The sequence below is a fragment of the Equus caballus genome, chromosome 13 (genome assembly GCF_041296265.1).
Source record: "Equus caballus isolate H_3958 breed thoroughbred chromosome 13, TB-T2T, whole genome shotgun sequence".
In the NCBI taxonomy this organism is placed as follows: domain Eukaryota; kingdom Metazoa; phylum Chordata; class Mammalia; order Perissodactyla; family Equidae; genus Equus; species Equus caballus.
The window spans coordinates 41126234-41139290 of NC_091696.1; the positions used below are offsets into that span (position 1 = coordinate 41126234).

At 56.1% G+C, this 13057-nt stretch overlaps 1 protein-coding gene across 4 annotated transcripts in view; it reads right to left on the reverse strand.

Annotated features, from left to right (window-relative positions):
* Positions 1 to 13057, reverse strand: part of ABCC1 (ATP binding cassette subfamily C member 1) — a 126835-nt gene that overhangs the window by 14217 nt on the left and 99561 nt on the right. For 2 of the 4 annotated variants that reach the window (XM_023655035.2, XM_070230636.1), the window contains 5 exons: positions 12211 to 12237; positions 9067 to 9157; positions 7172 to 7307; positions 4925 to 5132; positions 2504 to 2814 (listed from right to left, as the gene is read on the reverse strand). In XM_023655035.2, coding sequence (XP_023510803.2) covers positions 2504 to 2814; positions 4925 to 5132; positions 7172 to 7307; positions 9067 to 9157; positions 12211 to 12237 — 773 coding nt within the window. 4 annotated transcript variants of the gene reach the window in all.

Sequence of the window (13057 nt, forward strand, 5' to 3'; positions counted from 1 at the left end):
CGGAAAATGACTTTTTAAAAGTCATTATTAGCTTTCATTTTCAGCTCTATTCCAGGAGACATAACCCACCCCCTGGCCTTACTCTTCCAGAGACGAGGCAGTGCCCGGTGCTCGGGAACAAAACTCACCACTCGACAAGCACCCGCCTCGTGCCGGGAGCGGGCTGAGAGCTAAGCTGAGAGCGTGCGGGCCGGGGTTTTCACAGATGCCAAGCGATCCCATAAGGCAGCAAGACCCTATTCCAGCAACACAGAAGCCCCAACAGGATTGCCCATCATCCACGTACCTGGCCTTTTTAATAAAAATGTCTTGCTTCTAAATTAAAACAGTAATGTAAATCCATTTAAAAACTTGGGGGCTGATCCAGTTGGGAAAATTAAAGAAACATTACAGTAAGTCCGTTATGCTGAGACAACATGATTCAAATTTCAGTGTATGACCTTTGAGATCTTTTCCCGAAACAGAGGGAGAGGGAGAGTGTGAGTGAGTGAGTGTGTGTGTGTGTGTGTGTGTGTACCCAAACACACATGCACACATCTCAAAGCCATTTAATTGAGACATCCATTCACTGGAAAGCGCATTAAACCTTCATGGCTTGAGGAATTTCTCCGTTTATCTACAGCTGCATACCCACGACCTGACCGAAATCTAGAACATTTCCAGCATCCCCGAAAATTCTCATGTCCCCCCCAGTCAATACCACCCCGCCCCCCCGTCACTATTCTGACTTCTATCGCCATCCCCTCTTGCCTATTTTCAAACTTCATTTTAGTCCTGGTTTCTCTGATCAGTACAGTGTCTGTGAGATTCATGCACATCGCGTGTATCGGAGTCCACGCCCTTTTATTACCGAGTCACGTCCATTGTGTGAAAACACCACGAGGCATTTCTCCATTCTCCTGTAACGAACCTCTGAGTTGTTCTTAGTTTGGGGCTTTCATGAATCAAGATGCTAAGAACATTCTAGCACACGCTTTTTCATGCCAGGTACATTCTCTCACTTCTTCTGCACATTCACTGAGAATTGAGACCGCTCGATTCTACGGGAAGTGTGTATTTCGCTAAAAACCTTAAAAAAAAATAAACACTCTCCCATAATCCCAACCCTCGGAAACGCAGTGTTTTCATTTTCCTGCCGCCCCTCCAGTCCTGCCCACGCGCATGACGCGCTTCATCATTACAATGCCAGCGTGCACACGACACGATCCTTTGCTAAATTCACTTCCTTTGTTGTTTAAAAATAAAACTGCCGGGGTTGCACCAGTGTCTTCCTGACTCGTCCCGTTCGAGGTGCATAAGATCCCATCCCGGCATCGCTCACGGGGCGCACAAGGTCTGCTACAGGCCAACATCCGAGCTGCCTCTCATGCCGTGTTGGGCCTATTCTGTTCTCTTGAATCGGGTCCTTCAGGAAAACCTCCAGCCGGGGCAGCGACACGAATACTATCCTCGGGAAATGCAGCCGGATGGTTTTCCCAAAAAACTTGGCACCAATTTAAAGAGAACACAGTGGGGTCTGGGAGTGGACCTGTTCCCTGATTCCATTTCTGTCCACACCCACCGGTCCCTGGGCCACAGTGTGGCGGGGCCCATGGGCCAACTGATGACAACGAGGTCGCCTAGACCCCTGGTGAGCAGGCACTTTGAGGTACAGAGACACTTTGCAGTTTCTCACTCTCAGCTTGTACTGTACTCCTTATACTCCCATCTAAACCACCGCCCCCCACTGGCGAACGTGCTGCAGCTCACTTTTAGGGGCAAGAATGGGCAGTAACCAGCACACGCTTTGGAATCAGACAGACATGAGTTCTCACTCCCAACTCTGCTACTTGGGCTTCCACAGGGTCATCTGTCAACTGGAAACCCAATCTAGGCTGCAATAACCCAAGACGCCACAGCTGGTGCCAACTCGGCTATCTGTATGCTTCCCCTTGCCCTGTTCCCTTTCCTCAGTCTTATTTTCTGAAACACAGATGTGATGGCCGGAGCTGCAGTAGCCATCTTGGACCATGAGACCAACTTAAGAATGGAAGGCCTGTGCAAATATGGTAGAACAAAAACAGTGAAGGAGGCTGGGATGTTAACAAACTCATGGAGTGGCCACCCCAGCCCTGAATGGCCTGCCTCTAAATTTCTATTCCGAGAGAGAAAAATTAACATCTACCTCGTTTAAGCTGCTATTATTCTCATCTCCATGGTCTGCAGCAGGCTTAGCACCTAAAGAATTTCATACTTAAAGAAATTTTAATAGTAAAGGTGTCTTTATGGCTATAGCTTTTTTTCCTTTTATAACTTACAGCTACCAAAAAAATCCTTATTATCACAGAAAAAGGACATTTGAAAGATAAAAACTTAGGTATTAAAAACTGACAAAAACAAGTCTAAGCCCCGTCCTGCAGACCCTCCACAGCTCCACCCCGGGGAAAAGTCCGGCAGAGTGAGCTCTCAGCTCACAGGGGAGCCCACACTCTGTGGGCACCTGGACCCCGCCCCCACCTCTCACCTGGACAAAGAAATAGATGAGGCCCAAGGGCGGGATGACGATGGCCGCGATGGGGGTGGCCAGCAGGATGACGATGCAGGCGCCGATGACGTTGCAGAGGGAGCCCATGAACATCTTGATGACCTGGGGGATCATCGAGTCCACCGTGTCCAGCTCCTTGGAGAAGCGATTCACCAGATTCCCGCTGGGCGTCCGCTCGAAGAAGCTCATGGGCGAGCGGAGGACGTGATGGAGCAGGTCCACATGCAGGCGGCGGGAGGCCAGGACGCCCCCGAGGGACACGGCCATGGAGTAGCCGAACACGGAGAGACCTGCAGACAGCCGGGCGTCAAACCCCACGATGAGGGGGTGGGCGGGGTCAGGAAGGAGCGGCCACGTGGCCACGCGGATGCAGCGGGCCTGGGCTCCCGGCTTCCAATAATAACAATCACAGTGCTTGTTATTTATTGAGCGCTCACTATACGTGACCCGCCGTGCTAGGGTTTTACACGTCTCTAATCCTCACGAGGACCCGTGTGAGTTCTGTGAGTACCCATCCTACAGAGAAGGAAATTGAGGCTCAGACAGGGGGCCCCTTTGCCCTCCACATACTCAGCCAATCAGAAGCAGAGCTGGGGTTCCCCGCCCAGGCAGCCCGCGCGGGGTCACCCTCTCAATCTGCGTGCCACGTTCCTCTAGCCCAGCGCTGTGCAAGAGAACTTTCTATGATGATGGAAACGGGCCACATCTGTGTTGTGCAAGGTGGGAGCCGCTAGCTACATGTGGCCACTGAGCAGCTGTAATCTGGCTGGTGCAACTGAATACCTGATACCTTCATTTTATTTAGTCCTAATTCACAGAACTTCAAATGGCCGCATGTGGCCAGCAGCTACCATACTGGACGTCACAGCTCTGGAGGCACTGCTGCTGTGTGAGCCCAGGTAAACATCACACCCTCTCTGTGCTCCCCCGTCCCTCAATTATAATTTGGAGGCCCAAAGGCCCTTGCCCTGAGAGAGGGGTTTTAGGGATCGAGAAATTTAAGCAATCCAGGTCTGCTCTTCTGGTTTCTTCAAAGCCGCCATCTGGAGATCCTGAGACAAGTGTGGCTCCTCCAAGGACCCACGGGAGGGACCCGTTCTGGGCTGAGAGGTGGTTTCACAAGGATGGGGAGGCCTCCTTAATCCGGGCAGAAACCCAAGAGGCAGTGGCTAAAAGGGCGGGCTCTGGAGCCAACACTGCCCCATCCTCTCTCTGCCACCCACCAGCTGTGGAACCCTCCACATGTCACTTGTCACGTGACCTCTCTGCACCTCAGTTTCCTCACCTTCGAGTGGGGACAATGAGACTTCCCTCGCAGCAATGCTGAATGTCAAGGGCCTCCCCGGCAACGTGCTCGGGGCACAGACGTGCTCAAAACATCAAAGGCATCCACTTATTACATACGTTATGTTATCACAGGCATGGAATGTACACACGTATGTAGAGAGACACACAGTTTCATGAGCACATCGACACACAGCTCATGGACCGTGCAGCCTGGTGGTTAAGAAGAGTGTGGGCTCTGAGCCAGACAGCCTCGTCCAGCCCTGCCATCGATTAGCTGTGTGACTTAGGGCAACTTACATAACCTCTCTGGGCCTCAGTTTCTGCAAATCTAAAATGCGGGAAATGTGAGCTCTTACCTCACGGGATTGCTGCAAGGATAAAATTACTTAAAACACCTCAAAGTGTTTCAAACAGGACCAGGCCCCCAGCAAGTGCTCGGTGAACATTAGTATTCCCAGTAATGCTGCCGTGCCTGGAAACCTTCCTGAGACCACGCAGAGGGTCTGTAGCAGGGTTTTGCCCTATGGACATTCGGGGCTGGATACTTCTCTGTTGGGGGGAGCTGTGCTGTGCACTGCAGGATGTTTAAGTGACTTCTCTGGCCTCTAGATGCCAGCAGCCCCATCCTCACTCTGAATGTCCCAACCGGAAGGATCTCCCAGCACTGCTAAACGGCCCCTGGGGGACAACCCCGGCCTTGAGAACCACAGGGATGAACTAATTCCCACCCTTCGACAGCAGATGCAAGTCCACGCGGGACTTTGCAGAAGCCCCATGACCCTGACAGAGCAGCAAGGGGCGGGCGGGGGCCTTGCCCCTCAATGGACTGGTGGCCTCTGTTCCTCAACTTCCCTCATCTGTGCAATGGGCACCTTGCAGCACCCCTCCGTCTCCTAGGGCCACATGCAACAGCATTCAGGAAACATTCCTTCTACAAACACCTGAGTGCCTGTGACGTGTCCCGTTCCCGGGAGTGTGGCTTGGTCTGGGGGGTCCACAAAACCCTGACAAGCTGGGGGGGCGGGGGGGCTCAACTCCATAACAAGGCAGAGAAGCGGCTCCGAGCACCAAAACCAGGACTGCCCGGGGAGGGTGCAGAGAGGCGGCCCTCACCTTGCAGGATGCCCAGGCCGCCGTAGACGCTCAGGCGGACCGTGGTGTGCTCCTGGGTCCCGTTGACGACGGGGTCGTCGGTCCAGAGGCTGAGCCAGTAGTTGGAGGCCAGAGAGGCGACGTGGTTGGAGATGAAGAGGAGGATGCTCAGGAAGGAGAGGAAAAGCCCGATGGCCCTCATGTAGCCCCAGTACACAGACAGCTTCACCTGGGGGCCACGGGGGAGAAGGTGTTTTCCAGGATGCGGCCCCCACGGGTCCCCCCCCAGGGTCAGGAACTTCAACAGCACCTGTGCAGCCCTGTCCCCCACCTGTGCTCACCCCTGGGATACCCTCCCCCTTACTTATTCAGCAGCAGACAAGGTCAAGGTCTCTGAGCTCATGGAAGCTTCCAGTCGGATGGCAAGAGAGGCTTGTATCAAATCATCGCCCAGATAAATACACAATTACAGAGAAGGGCTGGAAGTGCCTGATTCTATAAGAGTATAACATTGGGCACCCTGACCTAACCCGGGGTCGGGGGGGGGGGGCGTGTCAGAGGAGGTTTTCCCTGAGGAAGTGACCACAAAGAGTTAATTAACCAGGTGAAAATGGGAAAAAAGGCGCTCGGGGCAGAGGAAGCAGCATGTGCAAAGGCCCTGAGGTAGGAGGGAACGCAGCACATTTGGGGAACTGAAAGGAGGCAAGGGTGGAGGGGGCAAGATGAGGCTGCAGGACAGCTGGCAGTGGTCAGACCACAGAAGGCCTGGGGGAACCTGTTCAGTATTCTGAGCTTTGCTCCAGGACCATCAGGAAGTCATCAGTCTGAAGCAACGGGCAAGCAGTAACACGTTGCCTAGCAACCAAGACCAAGCATCCCCTCCACCCCATTCCCTGTGTCTGAATGACAGCCTGGTTGAAGGGTAACAGGTGAAAGGTCAGAGGTCTGATGCATAAGTGATGCTTCCTTTTAACTTTACTTTTTCAAGTCTCTGTTCTTCAAATTGAAATAGTGGGGCAGGAGGTTCCAGAACTAAGAACATGCTTATTTCACCATCCAGCTTCCTCATGCAGCTGAAGTGCCTGCGGCCCCTGGCATTCCTCTGCAGGACTCAGGGACCCCCTCCTCACGAGCAGAGGAACGAACGGGGTGGGCATGGGGCTCAGAAGGGACCACGCGTGCTGAGCCAGCTCCACTCCTGGTCCAGCTCCAGCGAGTTACAAGCCCCCAGGTTCTGTTTCCCGTGTATGTGATGGGCAGGGAATCCCGGGACCCAGCCACTCTGGCTGGCGTGGGGGTTACGGGAGGATCAGAGAGGCCTGGCATCTCCAGCCTTTCCTTCTCAAGCCCTTGATTCGGGGTCATTTCTCTGGCTCCCTGGAGGGTCAGCGAGAGAAAGAGGGAAGGACACACTACAGCCGCCTCTGCCCCCGGCCACGCATGTGATGGTAGGATGAGGGGAGAAGCCGGGGTCAGAGGGTCCCGGAAGATTCTGGTCCAGGCAGACCTGGGAGAATACTGGCCCCCAGCCTCGCTTGTTCCCGGACCACCTTTCCTGGTCTGGCTGTTCCTGTCTGTGCCCTTATTCTTTTACTTATTTTAAAAATCCCATTCTCTACTGTTTTTAAAACAGAACCACACATTTTTAAAAGTAAACTTGGGATCATTACCATAAACGGAAAAATGACTGACCTTGGCCCAAAATAGATGATCATAAAAAAATACAATAGAACAGGAGCTGGAAATCTTCGCTCCTGGTTACGAAGAGAAGCCGGCGATGGCTCGTGCTGTAGACTCAGTGTCTGCATCCTCCCAGGATTCGTAAGTTGAAATCCTAACTCCCAAGGTGACGGTGTTGGGGAGGTGATTAGGTCACGAGGTTGGGGCCCCCATGAATGGGATTAGCGCCCTTATAAAAGGGACCTGAGACAGCTCCCTCACCCCTCCTGCCACGTGAGGACACAGCAAGAGGATGGCCATCTATGAACCAGGAAGCTATGAACCGATGCCGGCTCTCCGGCCCCTTCATCTAGGACTTGCCAGCTCCAGAACTGTAGGCAACCAGTGAGTGCCATTTCTGAGCCACCGAGCCTATGGTCTTCTGTCACAGCTATGCCACTCACTGGCTGCGACCTTGGGCAAGTCCCCTGAGCTCTCCTGACTCAGTTTCCAGCACTTACAACCGTACCTTTCCAGGCTCTGTGCGAGGAAGCACACGGAGGCGTCCTGTAAACGCCAGCGACCCTCGGTTAGGGAGCCCGCTCTCACCTGCCCTGTCTGCGCCTTGTCCGCCTCCACCAGCTTCCAGGCTTCCTCCTTCTTGGCCTCGTCTTTCTGCAGCTCGGCGGTGCTGTTACAGTGCCGGCCGATGTCGCTGCTGTAGGTGGAGGAGTTGCTGAGCTGTCTGCAGAAAATAAGGCACGCAGATGTCAACCCAACGGAAGCCCCAGGCAGGGTTGGCGGCCCCGACACGGCACCAAACTAGTTCCGTCTTCTGACATCACAGCCAGGAGCCAGAGACAGAAGGGGCCTTGCCCCAGGGTCCCGTGGAAAAGCGGTCCCTTTACGCGGGCATCATTCAAGGAGCATTTCCTGCCCACCAGTGGTCATCAGCTTTACGCAGACCATGACAGACCATCACAGACCCCATGGCCCAGGCTCTCTTTTCTCCCTAAGGCAGGTCCTTTCCCTGGGGACTCGTAAGCTTGGGGAGCGATAAGGGGGGGGGGGGGTGTATGCGTGTGTTCGTGAGCATGCATGAGCACACAGCAACATCCCCTCTCTCAGCCGCGGGTCACACCCACATGAGCAAAGGTGATGGAGGGTGACTTCCGTCTTGGTGGCCAACTGCCTCCTGCCTTCTTGGTTTGCGTGCCTCGACGAGGCAAGCACACAGGCTGGGGGAGCTGGAAACGGAGGGCACCACCAGCCTGTGGCCGGTTAGGAAGCGAGGACTGAATCCTGCAACAGCCACGTGAGTTTTGAAGTGGGTCCTTCCCCAGTCGAGCCTTTGGATGAGGCCCCAGCCTGGCCGACCCCTCGGCTGCAGCTTGGGAGAGACCCTGGGCCCCTCTGGAGTCCACCAAGGTGTGCCTGAGCTCCCCGCATGAGACGGGAGATGCCCACCACTCAGTCTGCAGTAACGTGCTATGCAGCAATAGGAAACTAAGACGCCCGGTGTTCTGAGTGTTTTTGCTCTGTGCACCCTCGGCTCTCCGGCAAGGGTGCTGTGGGCAACGCTCTCACAGACGCAGCTGCCCATGCAATTCCCTCTACAGCCCCATTTCTGTGTGATGATCCCCCCACCCACGGAAGGAACCCCTGGCAGCTCCGGCCCACTCCATGATAAGCCAGTGCTCTCTGCTGAGTGCCGAAGGTGCTTCACATGCACCGCCCTGTGTGAATCTCGGGATGACTCTCTGTGAGAGGTACACCACAGACCCCGTGTGACAGACAGAGAAACTGAGGCAGAGAGGTTAAGGAACCAAGTCCACGGAACGCGGCTCCTCGAAACACCCAACGAAGTAGCCCAAAGCCACCTCCTTAAAAGCAGCAAAGTGGAGAATGGAGGAGCACACGCTCAGAGGCCCGACTTGGGTTCAAAGTCCAAGTTTGATCTCTCGAGCAGCACGACTTGGGGGGGGGGGGGCAGCCCTGAGCCTGCCCGCCTGTAAAACGGGGTGATGACGGTAACTACCTCCAGGTTCAACAGACTCTCCAGGGATGGCGCCGCGCCCGGCTCCTGATGGCGTGTAAAGCGCAGCGGCCACCATCAGTGTGACTATTTTGAATCAGATGTCGGTTCTCAAAGCCCGAACGTTCCAGGCCCCCCAGAGTGACTAGAGCAAAGATCCAGACCATGTAGGGAACTGAAGTGCCCAGAATGTAGACGGACGGTTACACCACGGGGCCTGCGTGAGTCGTGCCACCCGGCAGAACAGTGCCAGGCTCCCGCTCCAGGCCTCTGCACTCTAGAAAGCGAGGTTCCCGAGGATCCGGGAGGGGAGGCAGGAGGCCTGTGCCGTCTGCCGCCTGGGGAGCTGAAGGCCTTTTTCGGTAGGAGGAGCCCTGCTGCCAGCACCTCGTCCCTGCTCCCCGACCAGGCAGGGGCAGAAGCGTGGTGCCTGGAGAACCCGCAGGACGGGCTCTCTCCCGGCTCCTACCTCTGCATCTGTTTCCCCACGGCGTCCGTCACCAGCATGCCGTTCTCCATCTGCTTCCCCTCCTTTCCTGGACCGCCGATGCCGGCTGACCCTGGCGGGAGAGAGAGAAAGGGGGAATCATGGTTTCGAGAGCCGGATGCCAAAACCAGAGACACCTGGGAAACCCTGTCAATCATGGGGAGACCGCACATGACCGGGCCGCCAGGAAGCTCAGAAAGCAAGATCAGCTTTGCTGAGGCCGCAGACAGGCTCCTAGCTGGGGTGCGGGAGACAGGTGGAGCCGGCTCCCTTCGGGCAGAAAAGGCGCTTTACAACCATCTCGAGGGCCTCATTAGCTGCACGCGCTGGGCCTGCAGGTGCCCTGTGCCAGCACCGACGGGTAAAGTCCAGTTCAGCCGACAGCATCTCTGCTGCATGAAGCTGAGCTAACAGGCACAGGACGCCAGGAACCACACGGGGGGAAGGGAACAGCCCTCGGGCCCCCAAGCATCCCAAGCAGAGGCGATCCTCAAAATAAACAACCACCAGCTTTGACGAGGGCATCAGCCACTGGAGTCCCAGGCTCCCCTCAGTGCCCGGGGTCAACCTCCCGGTTGCTGGATCATAGGGAGCCCAGACGGTCCAGGGTTGAGGCTCCTGGAGCAGCGGCTGTTTCCCAGTAACGAGGAAGTATTTTAATAACTGGTGCGGCCACCCTGGGGCACACCAGCTGGCCATCTGCCGCAGTCCCAGGAGGTTACCCCCCCAGCATCAACGCTAACCACGGGAACCTCGGCAACGTGGCTAACGTTTGCGGAGTGACTGCTGGTCGTGGTGTTGAAATATACTATCTCCCTCAATCTCCCGACGACTCCGTGGTACATTTATAACCCCCCCCGCCCGCCTTTGCAGGATGTCCTTATTCTTTGGTGCTGGAAGAGAGAGAGCACAAGAGAGCAGCACAACACGGGCTCCAAAGAGCCTGGAAGGGGCAGGGCGGGGATGCAGGCGAGAAGATGCAAAAGGAGATAAATGCACAGCCGACAGAGTCCTGGGAGCATGCTGACGTGACACAAACAAAAGCAGCACCCAGAAAGGCAGGCTCTCTCAGGTGACGGCCACGGGGCGGCACAGAAGACGGAAAGAGGACGGGGCTGGGGATCATTCCTGTGTCTGGGGGAGGAGCTCCAAGCGGCCCATGCTCAGTCCTGGCCGTGAACTAATCACCCGGGCCGCCCCGGTCCAGCTCCGGTGCCTGCAGCGACTGTGCTAGGAGGCGGGGGCCCCTGTGCTAAGTCAGAGCACAGTCAGAGAGGAAGCATTCTCTCACTTCCTAGCTGTGTGTGTGCTTGGGAAGTGATAAACCTCTCTGAGCCTCGACTTGCACATCTGCAAAATGGGGAGTGACAACAGCACCTACCCTCCTAGGCAGGAGGATGAACAAGGTCATGCATGGTGCTCAGCAAGTGAAAGACACTGTGCTGGTGTTTCCTGTTATCTGCAGTTTTCTGTTTTGTTTTGTTTTTTTTGAGGAAGATTAGCCCTGAGCTAACTACTGGCAGTCCTCCTCTTTTTGCTGAGGAAGACTGGCTCTGAGCTAACATCCGTGCCCATCTTCCTCTACTTTATATGGGGCACGCCTACCACAGCATGGCTTTGCCAAGCAGTGCCATGTCCGCACCCGGGATCCGAACCAGCGAACCCTGGGCCCCCAAAGCAGAATGTGCGCACTTAACTGCTGCACCACCGGGCCAGCCCCTATCTGCAGTTTTAAATGCGTTCTACAGATAATTCCAGGGTACAGCCAGGATTGAGGGTCACCACTCTAAACATCTCCTTTAATGTCAGCATCTTTTGATTTTTAATTAAAAAAAACACTAAAGCAAACAGAAGAAAAGAATGATAACAAGCAGGACTTCCCACGCAGCCACATGCAGCCAGTGCTCACACACAAGCACAGCATCAGGGGCTCAGGCCTGGCCCTAATCATCTTCCTCAGCCACGGGGGGGGGTGCTCTGCAACAGTCCCAGCGACACCTGTCCCAGGGTCGGGGGTTTCAGAGAGCCCCCGTCCCACCTGGCTGCCCGGCCCCCCTCTGTAAGCCCAGCCTTCCCTTCTCCTCCTCTGAGTGGGCCACCAGGTCTACATGGGAGGCCACACAGTGGCCTCCTGTGACTGCCTCCCCTTCTCAACCCAATGAGCCCACAGGCTGATGCACCAGCCGGGGCAGCTGGGAAATTCTCTGCAAGGGGTGAGACCGCGAGTCTCAGGACAGCAGCGTAAACGCGGGTCAGTCACCATGCCATCTACTTTCTGTGTAAGGGACCCGCCTGCCCCTTCTTCCTACCATCTTGGCAGGCTGTCCAGCTGAGGCATGCTGATGGACAGCCCCCCCCCAGCCAAGGGGGCCCTGCCCAAGGTCGGCCCATCCAAACCCCTCTTCTGAGACTTTGACCTGTCAGCGGCCCCAGGAGGGCCAGAGAGCTCCAGGGGATGTGTCCCGAGATGCCTTTACTGGTACCCTTCCAGCATACACCCTCATTGTTTAAGCGGCTGGAGTCGGCTTCTGTGGCTCGCCAAAGGGCTCCGTGTGGACCCTGAGCCACACGCTGCTGGCCACGGACGGCAGGAGGGATGGGTCCGCCAGCTGCCAGTTGACACCTGTATGTCACCAGGGGGAGACAGGGTAGCCTTTCCCGCTGAACTTCTGCTGGACGACACCCCTGTCCTGCACACCCACAGCCCCCGGCAGCTACCCCCTCAGGCGCTGATCACCCTGTGCTGTCCTGACCTGCCAAGGTCTTGACCATGCCTGGGAGGTCCGGGGGCATCCAAGTGCTGCCAATCATGGTCCTCCTGCCGTGTGCCAGACACTTCGCAACCCGGATCTCCGTCAAGGCGAGCCCGGTCATGGTCATTCGACCTATGAGACCATAAAGCTTCGCCAAGGTCCCCCGACCGACGAGCGAGAGATCTGGAGATTCGAACTGTCTCCCCAAGCCTGGCATCCAGCAGGAGCCCAATAAATGTTTGCTGGCTGAACAACGGAAGGGGGCGGAGATGCAAATATTCAAGGGCCCCTCCCCAGGCATGCAGCAACAGGACAGGTCTGTCTACAGCCTCATTCTGCAAGCACAGCCGACCCCAACCCAGGCCTCACTGACCTTCCTTCTCGTCCATCACTTGGCCACCTGGGAAGTCACAAGATCCAAGACAGTGTTAAGAACCAAGGCGAGACCCGCTCCCCAAGCCCCCGTGTTAATGCCCAGTGGGGATGGAGGGAGGCCTTCTCTTAAGGGGGAGGGGCGAGGACGGCTGAGGAATCTGCTGCATTCCTGCCTCAGTTTCCCCATCCCTCGTGTTCTGGGGGATCCCCGACAAGCACACTGCCCGAGGTCAGCTCCTTTCTCTGAAAGTCCTGACTGTATGTGTTTCAACACAGAGTGAGCTAGAAGAACGCAGACGGGCCTTCTGTCTTTTTACGCCTGTTCTCACGGTAGCAGAGGCAAAGAAAGGATGACAGCGGGACAGGGCAGGCACCTCCGCTGGGGGCGGCCCAGGCCTAGGTTCCAGCCACAGCCTTTACTTCTTCGAGGAGAGATGTCACTCAGGAGAGGAGCCCGGACCCCAAGGAACCTTACTCAGCCGGCTACCCATGGAGCCGAGAAAAGGCGAGGAGAAGGTGACCTGGCTCAGACATCATCTTGGGCCCTCCCAGGCTGGGATGGGGTCCCCTTTCGGGGTTCTCATGCCCCACCCCCCAGCTCGCCTCCATTGCTGCGTTTAGCACCATGATGTCCATGATTATTTTAACTGTGAGCTCTTGAGGGTACGGCCTGGGTCGTGTCCACCACTCTACTCCCAGCACCTGGCACATCAGATGGCCATGTGGGGTTATACAGGATGCGCACTGCATGATTCAAGGGGCGCTATTCCACACAGTGGCGCAAGGACCAGGTGTCCCTGTGGCAAACCACAGGCGCTCTGCACCCGCCTGATGGGCAGACGGAC